The sequence below is a fragment of the Adelges cooleyi genome, unplaced genomic scaffold, assembly GCF_023614345.1.
Source record: "Adelges cooleyi isolate 19-005CV unplaced genomic scaffold, UGA_ACOO_1.1 ACOO_flye_CR_arks_rails_tigmint_CR_PRNA_651, whole genome shotgun sequence".
In the NCBI taxonomy this organism is placed as follows: Eukaryota; Metazoa; Arthropoda; class Insecta; order Hemiptera; family Adelgidae; genus Adelges; species Adelges cooleyi.
The window spans coordinates 11,403,973-11,418,517 of NW_026096352.1; the positions used below are offsets into that span (position 1 = coordinate 11,403,973).

Sequence of the window (14,545 nt, forward strand, 5' to 3'; positions counted from 1 at the left end):
AATTGATAAGAAGAAAATAAATCACCCGACAGGCGACATCTTATATTAACGATAGCTAATTTATTTTAGTTTAATTAATCTATCATTAATGTATATATCTACAGTACGTCGTATAATTATTTTCACAACGCTGAAACGTTTAACAATAAATTAATAAAATTATAATTGAAAATAATAATTCATTTCACAAACTTTTATACTAAGGTTTAGAGTAGGAGTCTGTATTAAATTCAATCGTATCGAATTTTTATATTTGCGACAATAGAGGAACAACACTTTTAACGTAAAAACATTTTAAATGAAGATTAAGATATACAATAGTTTAGTGTTATATAATCGTTAGTTAAATTTCGTTATAGGAATTTTTTTTCCTTGGTAAATGAATTTATTTTCGGTGCATTTTTTCCAGGGATTAATTTTCTGTAATTTATGACGATTATATTCAGGAACGATTAGGTAGATCCTCCACATTTAAACACTTAAAAATTAATTTTAAATATTCTAGACTCTAGAGTCTAGATCATAATATACCTACATTGTATAGCTGTAGCTAAGTTGACAAATACCTATTATCAATATTTTGTTAAACTCCGGCGATATCTTTAAGATTGTTAATTGATACTCTGTTTTTAATTAATTAAAAAACCATAACTTGATCGATTTAAAATTTAATTCTTAATTAGTAGTTATTAAGATGTTCTAAAAATATATATTTTTAAAAATTTTGCTCTAAGTTGTTCATTTATAATATAAAAGTAAGTTAAAAATTGTAGGCCTATCCAAGTCAGTTTACTTTTTTAAGTATTAATAGATATTCAACAAATATTATTATATACTCCTTCTAAAGAACAAAAAAAAAAAATATATATATATATATATTAAAAAAATTGATTTTGAGCTATTCAAGTCGTTGTAGTTCTTTACATTGTGGCTCATAAAATATTTAAGTACTTGTCCTATGGTAATTTGTTTACTCGTCTAAAATTGTATTGGTTAAAAATAATATTATAATCGTGTCTAACATAAACATCTACCGCCCTACATTAAATTTGATTAGATATACTATTTTAATAAGTATAGGTTTGTGATAATAATTTATTAACTCAATAAAAAAAAAAATTAAGTATAGAAAATTGGCTTGGGAAAGGCAAAAAAAAATATATATACAGGTGATCCTTTTATCATAAACCAGTCAATATCTCAATGGGTTTCATTAATAATTAAATTTTTTTTTGTGTTTTTATAAAACGTGATATCAATTTTTCACAATTTTTTTTGTTTTCACCCCATTTCAACTTAGTTTTTTTGATGGCAACTTTTAAACCGTAAATGGTAACGTATATATTTTATTAACTTTTTAAATTGAGAATAATGTACTAAAAATGTTGACTGGTCGATAACCAATTTTAGATAACTATTTTTGAAGTTATTGAAGTTTCAAGTTTAGGGCAGGAGTAAAGGTGAAGTGTATTTTTATTTGTGCGCATTTACCAACCGCACTTCCCCTCCCATCTTAACTTTTGAAATCTTATATCTTTAAAAATAGTTGTCCGAAACTGGTTATCGACCAGTCAACATTTTTAGAACATTATTCTCAATTTAAAAAGTTAATAAAATATATACGTTACCATTTACGGTTTAAAAGTTGCTATCAAAAAAACTAAGTCGAAAATGGGGTGAAAACAAAAATAATTGTGAAAAATTGATATCACGTTTTATAAAAACATTATAAAAAAATTATTAAATTATTAATTAAACCCAGTGAGATATTGACTGGTCCATGATGAAACAATCGACCTGATAAACATGTATATTTTTTAAACTCTTATATTAGAATGAAGTATGAACAATTTAGTGCTGTAAAAAAAAAACTTAAAACAAATGTATATAGAAAAATAATACATATGTTATATTATAGGTTAGTGGGTTTCTCATGCTTAAATTTTAAGGTTTCATGCTAAAAACTTTATAAAGAATATTTATCTTAACTTGTCATAAGTAAATAAAAAATACATTATAAAATAATAACGGCTGCAATATAATTATATTTTTGTTTAACAATAATAGAACAAAAGTGAAATTCTAAACTATTTATACATACATATTGTATAAATACAAATTGATCGGTTACCATTAAACAATATTATAAAGATTATCATGTACACTGTACACATCTTTTTTTAATGTTTATATTAAAATTAATGAATAAATATAAAACATTTCTAAGGTGTATAAAAATATATATATATATTATATTACATTTTGTTAACTACTTATAAAAATGGCACAAGTAAGATAACATATAATATATGCAAAACTTTTAATTATATATATATATTATTATAAAATGCTACATATTATCAACTATACCATTGACAAAACCACATGTCTTTATGTTATTTTAAAATAAATATTAAAAACAAATTACTTGCAGTTTTAAACTAGACAAATGTTTTTGTTTCTTTTTAAAGTAGACACAATGTTGATGTAGTATTAACATTTTTGTAGCAAAATATAAAATATTGTTAAAGACATTAGTTTGAATTACTTTTTATCATTTATAAATTACAAATGTCAATCCTTATATTGATCTGAATTATTGGCCATAACCAAATAATATTTAACAGTGTAACAGAATAAATTATTTATACCTATGAATTTATTATAACTTTCAACACCAAAAGTAAATCTCCAGTTATTACATTGTGTATAGTGTAATGAAGTCAAGCAATTTGGTTGTATTGTAATACCATTGGATATCATCTAGATGTCAAATTTTTTAACAATGCCGATAACTTTTGTGATTTAAAGTCACTGCGTAGTTGTATGAAATTACTTAAAATTGAATAATCCAAACCAACCTGTATTCAAATTGTTTATAATTATGTTAATGTATAATAATTAATCATTTTTAGAATAATTATATTAAGTATTTACCAGTGTATCACCGTAACAAACTTGTTTTAAATTTTCATGTTTCACTAGCAACAAATTACATAAAGCATGTAATGTATCAAACAAGTTGATTACTAGAGGCGAGCCTAAATCTTTCACACATTTTCTGTACTCATTTACATCACAAATTGCACACATAGCACCTAAAAATAATGACATATACCACTTACATGTTTTCAATTTAAAAGAAAAATATTAAAATATTACCAGCTGAGTTGTAAGTATATTGTAACAAATGTTCGTATATTACACGATGAAATCTGACTCCAAGTTCAGCCAATACTAGATCAGCATTCTTTACGTCAAGACACTGACGTATGTGTTTGATATTACTATTTAAATATTGAACTACACATTTACAAGCCTGAAATATGTTAAAAAAATGTAATACTATTACTACATATTATACTAATAGTGAACTACACACAAAATATTGTAAAGAACAAACAAATTTAGTCCCACCTAATTACTCTTCATGACATAGAAATATTTCACCTTCATTTACAACTCGTTCGTGGTTCTGGGGTCAGGACATCCTTAGACATCTTATAGTTGCCTTCTATTGGTCACGCACTGGTCACAATTTGCTACCTTCCCATTGCTATTGTCTCTCACTTAATTTTTCCTCTCTTAGTCTTTTGCACCTGTTGGATATGAATTGTGATGTATCACATATCCTTTTCAAATGTCCCTCTCTCCTTCCAGTCGTAACTTTCTTTTTTCTCTCTTCTCCCCCATTGGTTAAATTTTTACTATATTTAACTTCTTCTTAATTCTCATTCCCTTAACGTTATTTCTTTTCTAATGTCCTATATTTTAAATGCTGGTTTTCTCATTTCAATAAATGTAAATCTTAAAAACCTATTGTTATTTTCTTGTATGTATATATATATTATATAGTGTGCTATAATGTTTTATTACAAAAGCAATTCAATTTTTTTTTTTAAATAAAATATTTGATTAACTCACAACAGATGTCATGGTGTCAATATCAGTTTCCGGCCTGAAATCAGTTTTTTTTTGTTCAGTTGCAAGACATATTTTTATCCATCCTGTGATTGCATTTAATGATCTAGACAAATAAACTAGTTAAGGAGTGTATAATGGAAAACAGAAAATATTTTGTTATTCTAACCTGTCGAGACCAAAATCAATCTTAGATTCCGTTTGTTCCAATTGCTTTTTCTTTAAACTATTACACTGTGAATACTTAGGAGTTGTTCTAAAGTAACATATGAAAATGATTACTACATTTAAACAAAATCTACAATAAAATAACTTGAAAAATGATATACACACATAATTAAAGGAACCAATATATCTGAAAACTGTTTTTCTAATAAAATAATTATTGTATTAACTTGTTTTGCTACATCGAAGAAGTAAACATTTGGGGGATCGTGAGTTTTAGCTTCTGGAATTGGCACCGACTGTATTGCTAATTCTAACCCATAGTCCACATACTCTTCAATCAAATAAGTCGTTAATACTTCAAATATTTGAAAACAGTTTGAAGGAATATCAGACGAGGGAGAAAGCTACAAAATTGTATATTTTAATTAAAAATTATTAAGTTAATAATAAATAAGTATATTCTGAAATCTACTTATATACAATATAATTAAAAAGAAAAAAAATTACCGTACAACACCTATCCAGTGCATGATTGAATTCTTGTAGTAACAATGCGGCTACATCTTCTGATAAAAATGTTTCACCGCCATAATTTTCAATGCGCATAATGTTGAAGTTTGCTCGTGTACTGATAACGGTTTGCAAATCTCTACGTAACTCCTGAAATCTGAAAAAAGTTTAACCTATAATAATAAATAAACTATGGACATAAATATAAAAAACTTTTATTTAATTGTATCATCAAATCATAGAAAATGATCTTGTAGCAAAATCACATAGTTACTAGAGAGTTGAACCCTAATTTCAAGTACGAAATGTTTGTTTAGCCACTCAACCAAAAATTCTAATAAATATTATATAATATATTATTTGTTGTATGTCAATAATACCCTCCAGCTTGAATTTGTTTTTTCTGATGACCCTTAGATTCGTAAAATTTTTGCAACATTGTTAAACATTTATCTTTGAGATTCTTTATTTCAGAACTATAAAATGTAAAGGACAATAATTAAATTACATTAATACATAATTTTTAAGAACATTAAAATATGGTACCTAAAATATGAATCCAAGTACTTCTGAAATATATTATGCTGTAGTTTATTTAAAAACATATCGTCATTGCCTAGATTGAAATGTGAAAGATTCTTTGATAATATGGAAGTTCTAAAAAAATAAAAATAAGTAAATAAATGTTAAAAACAAAAAGTTAGAAATTTACTTTTTATGTAGCTGAGAAAGCTTTTCTAAAAAACTTGCAGTACCCTTTTCTTCAGATAATACTGTAGCAATATGATTCTGTAAATAGTTTTATAATTGTTTTAACATCATTTTTTTTTACTCAAAACTATATTCAATAGAACTAAACACTAGTTGATCGATTAAATGTTCTAGGACAATTTACCTGGAGTTTGAGCTGATATATGTTTAAAACAAATTTAGCCATAACTTGATCAGGATTAGAAAATACTTCTGCGATGATTTGTAGATTTTCCTCGCATACAGGAACTATATCAGCAAACAAATTTTTCCCAGAAAGCGAGTTCTAATAAAACAATTTTTTTTTAATTTTTAGATTGTCAAACATACATTTTGAGATTGCAATAAGAAGTACTTGGTTAAATAACTCATATATAATATAATAAAATTATGTATGTTAGTACCGCTTGACTGTATTCAATAAATGCATCTACACATTGAGAATACCCTTTGAAATGAGTTAATATTGAAGCAACTTCTTTCATACGAGTCAAGTTTTTTCGTGAATGATGTCTAATAAATTCCTCAATTAGCAAACGTTCAATCTCATCATATTTTTTTGCTATTTTCATTTTTGCTTCTTCGTATCTGATAAAAATATAACAGTATTTAGGTTTAATTTGCATACTGTGTACTTTTAAGTAACTCACCTGCCAGGAGGCAGCTCTTGGGCTATGGGAAATAGTTTTTGTATCACATCAGCAGCTTCATCAACCTGTAAAATTAAACAACTATATTGTAACTAGGTGTTTTTTTTTTAAGAACTAAAATTAGTATGAATTTGATGGTTTACTTTTGTTGGATCATTAAAAATATCTACTGACAAGGGACCAGCAGACATGAACTCAGATAGATACCCAATAAGCTTATGAACTTGCACAGCTCTTGAACGTGGAGTATTAATTGACTCAAGTTGATCGCCAACATGAATAACTTTAGTTGCTACATAGTTTATTCTTTCATCTAAATTTTGAAATGCTATAATTCCTGCCTATGAAAAATACTTGACGTCAACAATAAGCTACAAAAGCATAAAATTAAATTATTAAAAATACTTTATTTTGTTCTTGAAGACTTTGAATTTGTCCAAAATATAAAGATTCTTTATCACGACAAACTCGTTCTAGTTTTTCACATTTTTTCTTTTGACGTTCTTGTAAAAATTTCAAATCTCTAAATAGAATGAAAATTATATAAATAAATAAAACATTTTATAATATTGAAAGATAAACAACAATTTGTAATACTTTATGGCTTGAACAAACGTTTCCTGTACTTCATCTACTAGAATGTTATCACAATCAGCACTATTTCCAAATACTCGATAGGCCAAACGTTCAACAAACTCATCAGGATCATATGGATCCTATTAAAAACAATTGTATGAATAATATGTTGTAAGAAATTACAAAGCAACCTATATTTTTACCTGTTCCATTTCTTTCATATACTGTTGCATCATTTTGGAGGGTTTAGTTAAATAAAAAAAATATGTCACGAAAATATAAGAGAAAAATAAGTAAATAATGAATTAACCATGTAATTTTTACACAATGAATTTCCTCATCGAAAAATTAACTTGAAAATGATTTTACAAATTTAATTCATATTCTGTAAGCAACTCAGCAATCGGAAACTCAAAATTAATAACCATCGGTTATCACTTATCAGCATAATGTTTATCTTATCGTTATCACAAAATACTAAATATATTGATAACTTCTAAATAGGGATTTGGATTTGGCGTTTACGGTTTACAAGAGAACCCTCAAACACCAATATATAGTTCCGTCCTATGTTGTTTCTGCAAACAGTGTAATTCCTTTGAGAAACACCCTAATTTCAGCCAATTCAAATTAATAATAGGCAATAACTATTATTGAGTATTATGGCTGGAAAGACACATCTCTATTCGTTGATTTAAAATTCAAAATTAGTGGCCGGTTATGAAAAGTTTTGGTACTGGCGTAAAAACAACTAACAAGATGATTTTGACTGTGTATTATGTTGTATTATTTGTACTTAGTTTGACAATAATATTGTATAAACGTCCAAGACAGCAAATGATGTTGAATATTTATAAATATAATGTACTGTAATCTATAACTAAGGTTAGACTTAAATTATAAGTTGTTTTTAACAAGCATTAACTTCAAAAAACGTCTGTCGCTAATTGTTATGGATTTTATTATTACATGTACCAGTCAAAACATATTTTTTACATTGTATGAACACAATTAGAAATCAAAAACTAATATGTTTTGACCATAATAACAGTTTCAAAAAGCATTTTTGCTATCGTAATGTAATTTGATTCACTAGTTCAGCCATTCATATAGTGTGTTCTGCGGAACCTAAGGATTTCACGCGATAATCACAAGGGTTCTTAGGGATAAGGGAATCACAAGGCACACACCTTATGAAAATTTCAAGTATTTGTTATGAAAATATAAATTATAAATGCAAGGAAAAGCAATGACTACGTTTATAGTTAAAGGCGAAATGAATAATTTAAAACTAAACTTAATTTTTGGATCACGTATGTAAAAGACAAAGAGCTTGAATGCTTTCCTCTATGGATGGAATTTCTAAAGGAAAACGAGTTGCCATTAACAATTAATGTAAGATAAAATATTTGTGAACATAATCTCAAAAAATTGTTAGAATAATTTTCAGATACTAATAATGACATCGATTGGATACAAACATTTTTTGTGAATTGATAAATACCATTCATGTTATCTGTACTCGAATATGAAAACCTTATCAAAATTCAAAGATCGTCATCCTTAAAAAATAAATTTGAAGCCTTATCTTTCAATTTTTTTTGGATTGTATTTAGGGACAAATACCCATCAGTAGCTGAAAAAGCTATCTTATACTCTACTACCATTTGTGATAATGGTTTTTTCCGCTTATGCTTACACTAAGAACAACTATAGAAATAAATTGGATCCAGACTTACGAATTAAGCTGTCAGTTATAATACCAAATTTTAAAACTATTATAAGTCAAACAATGAAACAATTTTATTCTTCACATATGAAATATAAAAATTATTCATTTTTTAAGATCCTTCTTAAAATAAAAGTGTTTATTAATAAAATAATAACAAAATTTTGATTTTAAAATGTTGTTTTTAGTTTAAATGTAAATTTTTAGTTAATAGTTGACAAATTGGTGTTTAGTTAGAGTTGGAGCACCTACTATTTTTAAGGGTACCGTAGCCGTAAAAGTTTGGAAACCGCATTAACTGCATCAATGAATTTTCGATACATATAACTTGAAACTTTTTTTGTATTAAAGTATCGTTGCTTTATGTAACATAACTCATAAGTATAAATATCAAAATTTGAAAATTTTAACTTTGTAAATCAGATTTCCCAGCTTAATATTCTTGTTGATTAGGACAAGTCGAACATTTTGATAAATGTGTAAAACAAGTATTTTGAGAGAAAATGTATAAATTATATACGTTTATTGACTGATTAGTGGAAAATGTCAAATGTGGTTTGTAATTTGTATTGAAACCGCAAATTATTGGTTTTTTTTATAACGCTCTGTATGCACGACACACAAAGCCGGCCGGCGGCCGACAGACATAGAATGTTTTAGAACATTCTCGAAGCCGGTCGGCGGCCGGGAAACGCAAGTCGGTATGGAGTTGGTCAAATCGGGCGGTGGCCGCGGTTTTCGCGCTTCGTCGAACCGGTGCACACCGCGGACCATATTGCCGGCTCACCGTTGGCAATTTACGTCGAGTGTTGCGCATCGCAATTCGCACCCCTTGACTAACGCTGCCCACCTACAGCCGCGACAAAGAACGCACGCGAACCGGTGACCGCCAACGGAAAATTATAAAAGTGAGTGCACCAACTAATACTCTGTCATTTCTCATTTCTGAATTCATCGTTCATTCGCAAGCAACCGTTGTGCAACCACTGCGATTAGTCGCTGTTCAATTTTGCGCTAATTCGTATACGATCAAATTGTTATTTATTTTTTTGTTCCATTACAATCAAGACAAACACTGTAAGTATCCATTTCAACATTTATATATTAATTTATTTATTTTACCTACCTAGTTTTTTTTTTATTAACAATATTATTTTCCAATTGATTGACGATCTGTACGTAATAAAACAATTTCGTTCGTCACGTGGTTTCCATCATTTTGATTGAAGTAGCTGATATTTAAAAAAAGAAGTGTAATTTACTTAAGCTAACGACAAATTGTTAATTACTGTAGTGAAATTACTGATAGTACCGTTTATTGTTTTTTTTTTTAATTTATAATTTTTACTATTAAACTTTGTTTATCGACGAGAGTTGCTCCAAACTAAAATGTAAAAAAATAATGAGTTACTTACTTAAATAAAATTATGGAACAAGTTTACTTTATCATCGTGCACCTTTATTATTGATATTTTTTAGATTTTTTATTTATAGTAATATTTAGCTATAGCTAAAAACTTATAGCTACTTGAACTCTTATGTAGTAATAATAAGTTTCATATTTAAATGTTGAGAATAATAATTATAGGCGCTAAATAAAATTATTAATATAGTTAAAAAAATTAAAATAATAATAACCTAATATTTTATTGGTATAAGTATACCTTTTTACGCTGATTATGAATCTGAAGTCGTAATTAGGCAGACTTTGTTAGTTCAAAAGTTTAGTTAGTTTAAATTTGCATATTTTTCCTATGTGCCTTTCGTGGGTTTTTTATTTTGCCGGAAGTGACAAGGCTTCTAGAGCCGTTTTAACTCTTTCATGCACAAGAGATTTCAAAATTTCTATACCCAAGATGCATGGATACTTAAATTTAAAATTTTTTTTTTCGTTGATTTGTACTTACATATGCATTAAAAATAATATTAAAAAAAAAAAAAATTAGTGGCAAAGTCTAGGAGTTACAGTATGTGGGATTACGTATTTCCCACCGCACATACTGTGCGCACAACATTCGCATCAAGTATTTTTTTTTCATATCAATATACTTTTATACCATTAATTATAAACAACCTAATATGGAAACGAACATAAAAAAGAACATTCAAATCGGTTGATTATTTCCCTCACAAATAACAAAATAAGTTTTGAAAATTTTCTGGGAAAAAAAAATATGTGTTTATGCCGATGCCTTTTGTTCAATACAGACAGGACAAATCGGCGTTACTTATTAATATTCTATAGACACACGGTCGTATGAAAAATGCTAAAAATAAACGAAAACGAGATAAATAAAATTTAGAAAAATAATATAATATGTGGTATATTATTTGTCCCACCATGCCGCAAAGGTGAATTTTTATGTGGGACAACTGTAATCCCACCATGCCGGAAAGAGTTAAACCCACTTTACTGTAAACCTGTGATCTCCTCCTAGACTGTAGCCTGCAAACCTAGGATATTTTTAGTTAGCGGAGCGAAGCGACGGTGCCAAGCTAGAGCCAAAACACTCTGAGACCTGCAGTCCTTATCAGTTATCGCCGCCGATGGCGCTGCATGGCTTAGCCGCCACCGCGTACTGTTACATAGGGGAAATATACAAATTTCAACTAGCTATAACTTTTGAACTAACGGAGTCCGCCTAATTTTTACTTCAGATTCGTAATTGTCGTAAAAAACACTATTATATGGCAAAAAAAAAGTGTCCGGTAAAGTACATTTGTTCCTTAAATTATTGTATAGTATTATGGCATTCTTCTTCGGTAGTCTCGATCACTGAATTGTGACGCCCATTGGTAGTCTACCGCTTATTCAGGTAGTCGCGATAACATACAAGTACCTTAAATTTATCAACAAATATCTCTACTAGTAAGCAAGTACAGTGGCATGTGCAAGCAAATATCATTTCATTTTTAATTTTATTGTTCAGAAGTATTAATATAAAATATTTATAAATAGTTAATACTCAAAATTAATTTTGTAACAAGTATAAATAATTCTTTTTGTTACAGATGCCTGAAGACGTAACAATGTCTCAAACCGAAGATGTGGAAACTTTCGCTTTCCAAGCTGAGATTGCTCAGCTCATGTCTCTCATCATTAATACATTCTATTCCAACAAAGAAATATTCTTGCGAGAATTGGTATCTAATTCTTCTGATGCATTGGACAAGATTCGTTATGAGTCTTTGACTGACCCGTCCAAATTGGAATCCAACAAGGAAATGTACATCAAGATCATCCCTAACCAGGAAGAAAAAACTTTAACCATTATTGACACGTAAGTGTTACTTTTTTAATAATATAATTATTAATATGTTGTGTATTAATTTTTTTTTTTTAATACATTTTTTATAGCGGTATTGGTATGACAAAAGCTGATCTTGTCAACAACTTAGGAACCATTGCCAAATCTGGAACCAAGGCATTCATGGAAGCGTTGCAAGCTGGTGCCGACATTTCCATGATTGGTCAATTTGGTGTTGGTTTCTATTCTGCTTACCTAGTTGCTGACAAAGTCACAGTCGTTTCTAAACACAATGATGACGAACAATACTTGTGGGAGTCAGCTGCTGGAGGCTCTTTTACTATTCGTCCAGACCCTGGTGAACCTCTCGGCCGTGGTACCAAAATTGTCCTTCACATCAAAGAGGACCAAAGTGAATTCCTTCAACAAGAAAAAGTCACTGGTATCATTAAGAAACACTCTCAGTTCATTGGCTATCCGATTAAATTGGTTGTTGAGAACGAACGCGACAAAGAAGTGAGTGACGACGAAGCTGAGGAAGAAAAGAAGGACGACGAAACCGAAGAAGACAAGAAACCAAAGATTGAAGATGTCGGTGAAGATGAAGATGAAGACAAGAAAGACGAAGAAAAAGATAAGAAGAAAAAGAAGACAATTAAAGAAAAGTATTTGGATGAAGAAGTGCTGAACAAGACCAAACCCATCTGGACACGTAACCCAGATGACATCAGCCAAGATGAGTACGGTGAATTCTACAAGTCTTTAACAAATGACTGGGAAGATCATTTGGCTGTCAAACATTTTTCCGTTGAAGGACAACTGGAATTCAGAGCTTTGTTGTTCATCCCCAAGCGCGCGCCTTACGATATGTTTGAAAACAAGAAGAAGAAGAATAACATTAAGTTGTATGTGCGTCGTGTGTTCATTATGGACAACTGCGAAGACCTCATGCCGGAGTACTTGAACTTTATCAAGGGTGTTGTAGACAGTGAAGATTTGCCATTGAACATTTCTCGTGAAATGCTCCAACAAAACAAGATTCTCAAAGTCATTAGGAAGAACTTGGTAAAGAAGTGTTTGGAATTGTTCGAGGAGTTGGCCGAAGACAAGGACAACTACAAAAAGTTGTATGAACAGTTCAGCAAGAACTTGAAACTTGGAATCCACGAAGACAGCCAAAACAGAAAGAAACTGTCTGACTTGTTGAGGTTCCACACTTCAGTCACTGGTGACGATATTTGCTCATTGAAGGACTATGTTGCCCGCATGAAGCAAAACCAAACTCACATTTACTACATCACCGGTGAAAGTCGCGAACAAGTATCTAATTCTTCATTCGTCGAACTTGTGAAGAAGCGTGGCTTTGAAGTCATATACATGACTGAGCCCATTGATGAGTACGTCGTACAGCAAATGAAAGAGTATGATGGCAAGAACTTGGTATCTGTCACCAAAGAAGGATTGGACCTGCCTGAAACAGACGAGGAAAAGAAAAAACATGAAGAAGACCAAGCCAAGTTTGAAAAATTGTGCAAAGTTGTTAAGGACATCTTGGACAAGAAAGTTGAAAAGGTCGTCATTAGTAACAGATTGGTTGAGTCGCCTTGTTGTATCGTCACTTCTCAATATGGATGGACTGCGAATATGGAACGTATCATGAAGGCCCAAGCACTCCGGGACTCCTCCACCATGGGCTACATGTCTGCAAAGAAACACTTGGAAATCAATCCCGAACATCCAATCATCGAGACTCTCAGACAAAAAGCCGAAGCAGACTCGAACGACAAGGCTGTTCGAGACTTGGTCATGCTTTTGTTCGAAACCAGCTTGTTATCTTCTGGTTTTGGACTTGAAGACCCACAAGTCCATGCTTCTAGAATACACAGAATGATCAAATTGGGTTTGGGTATCGATGAAGATTTACCGGTCGTTGAAGAGAAATCAGCTGATGTTGAAGCCACACCAGTCATTGACGCTGATGCTGAAGACTCATCACGCATGGAAGAAGTCGATTAATTTTTTCAAAATAATAACAATAAAAAAAATAGGAATTGTTTTGTAAAAATTAATCCAATTTGTTTTTATTTTTATTATGTTTATTGTTAAGACTGATTTGTCTATCTTTTATTTTTTTACTTCAAACTTTTTCTGCAGCGCATTTTTTATGTATACAAATTATTCAATTTAAACAAATTAAGATTTGCGTTTGTAAGTTTGCTTGGAGTTACATACTTCAAAGAGGTCTGTTCCTATTTAATTAAACATATTATACAACAAACCATAGTTTTGTTGACATTGTTTTTAATTTATTTAGTTTCTATTCCTGTACTAAATAACAAAATATCAAGGTGTGAAAATTACAGTGTAGAAACAAGTCAAAATTTTGAGGGTTTTTGGAACAAAGTTCCTTATTTTTAATATTTGGTAGTTTATATAATAACATGATAATTGGATTGGAATGCCAGGTAACAATTTTTTTCTTTAAAAACAAGTTTTAAATTAATTTTGAAGAAAAAAATTTGTTGACAATTCACATTAATTTATAATTAAAATCCCACTCATCCTATTGAGTTGAAACATAATTAAATTTATTAACCTAATAGTAAATTGTAATATTCTTTTTGAATTCACAATTTTAATTATTACTTAAATACTTTATTTTTGAGTTACATAACTAGTTCTTTTTATAAGAATAATAAATTCAACTTAAATATTTAAATTTAATTGATTTATCTATTATAAAAAAATTATATATGTAAAAAAAACTAAGTACAGAATTTGGTAATCATCGTTTTTAACCTGTCAAACTGTACTCGCTTATTAAAAAAAAAACCAAAATTTTCAATTGTTAAATTAAAAGTTAATGAATTTCCGCTTATGCATACACATTACACATAGACTCAAGTGCAACTAAGATTACATTTTTAAAAAGCAATGACCTATTGTGGTTAATTTACTAAGAATAACTTCACACCTCTTATACAAGGCTTAAC

General features: G+C 29.4%; 2 protein-coding genes across 2 annotated transcripts; one reads left to right on the top strand and one right to left on the bottom strand.

Annotated features, from left to right (window-relative positions):
- Nucleotides 1-2,496: 2,496 nt before the first annotated feature.
- LOC126844260 (exocyst complex component 5) lies at nucleotides 2,497-7,008 on the bottom strand. The gene is made up of 17 exons (XM_050582309.1): nucleotides 6,779-7,008; nucleotides 6,597-6,715; nucleotides 6,405-6,522; nucleotides 6,143-6,340; nucleotides 6,000-6,064; nucleotides 5,754-5,937; nucleotides 5,495-5,635; nucleotides 5,312-5,388; nucleotides 5,146-5,256; nucleotides 4,980-5,075; nucleotides 4,597-4,756; nucleotides 4,255-4,493; nucleotides 4,091-4,177; nucleotides 3,925-4,027; nucleotides 3,163-3,319; nucleotides 2,938-3,098; nucleotides 2,497-2,861 (listed from the first exon to the last, which is right to left on the bottom strand). Exons 1-17 carry the CDS (start codon nucleotides 6,809-6,811, stop codon nucleotides 2,760-2,762), a joined length of 2,151 nt encoding a protein of 716 aa, XP_050438266.1. The 5' UTR covers nucleotides 6,812-7,008; the 3' UTR covers nucleotides 2,497-2,759.
- A 2,194-nt stretch (nucleotides 7,009-9,202) lies between these two features.
- Nucleotides 9,203-13,830, top strand: LOC126844950 (heat shock protein 83-like). Its single transcript, XM_050583468.1, has 3 exons — nucleotides 9,203-9,381; nucleotides 11,317-11,585; nucleotides 11,663-13,830. Exons 2-3 carry the CDS (start codon nucleotides 11,317-11,319, stop codon nucleotides 13,566-13,568), a joined length of 2,175 nt encoding a protein of 724 aa, XP_050439425.1. The 5' UTR covers nucleotides 9,203-9,381; the 3' UTR covers nucleotides 13,569-13,830.
- Nucleotides 13,831-14,545: the final 715 nt, after the last annotated feature.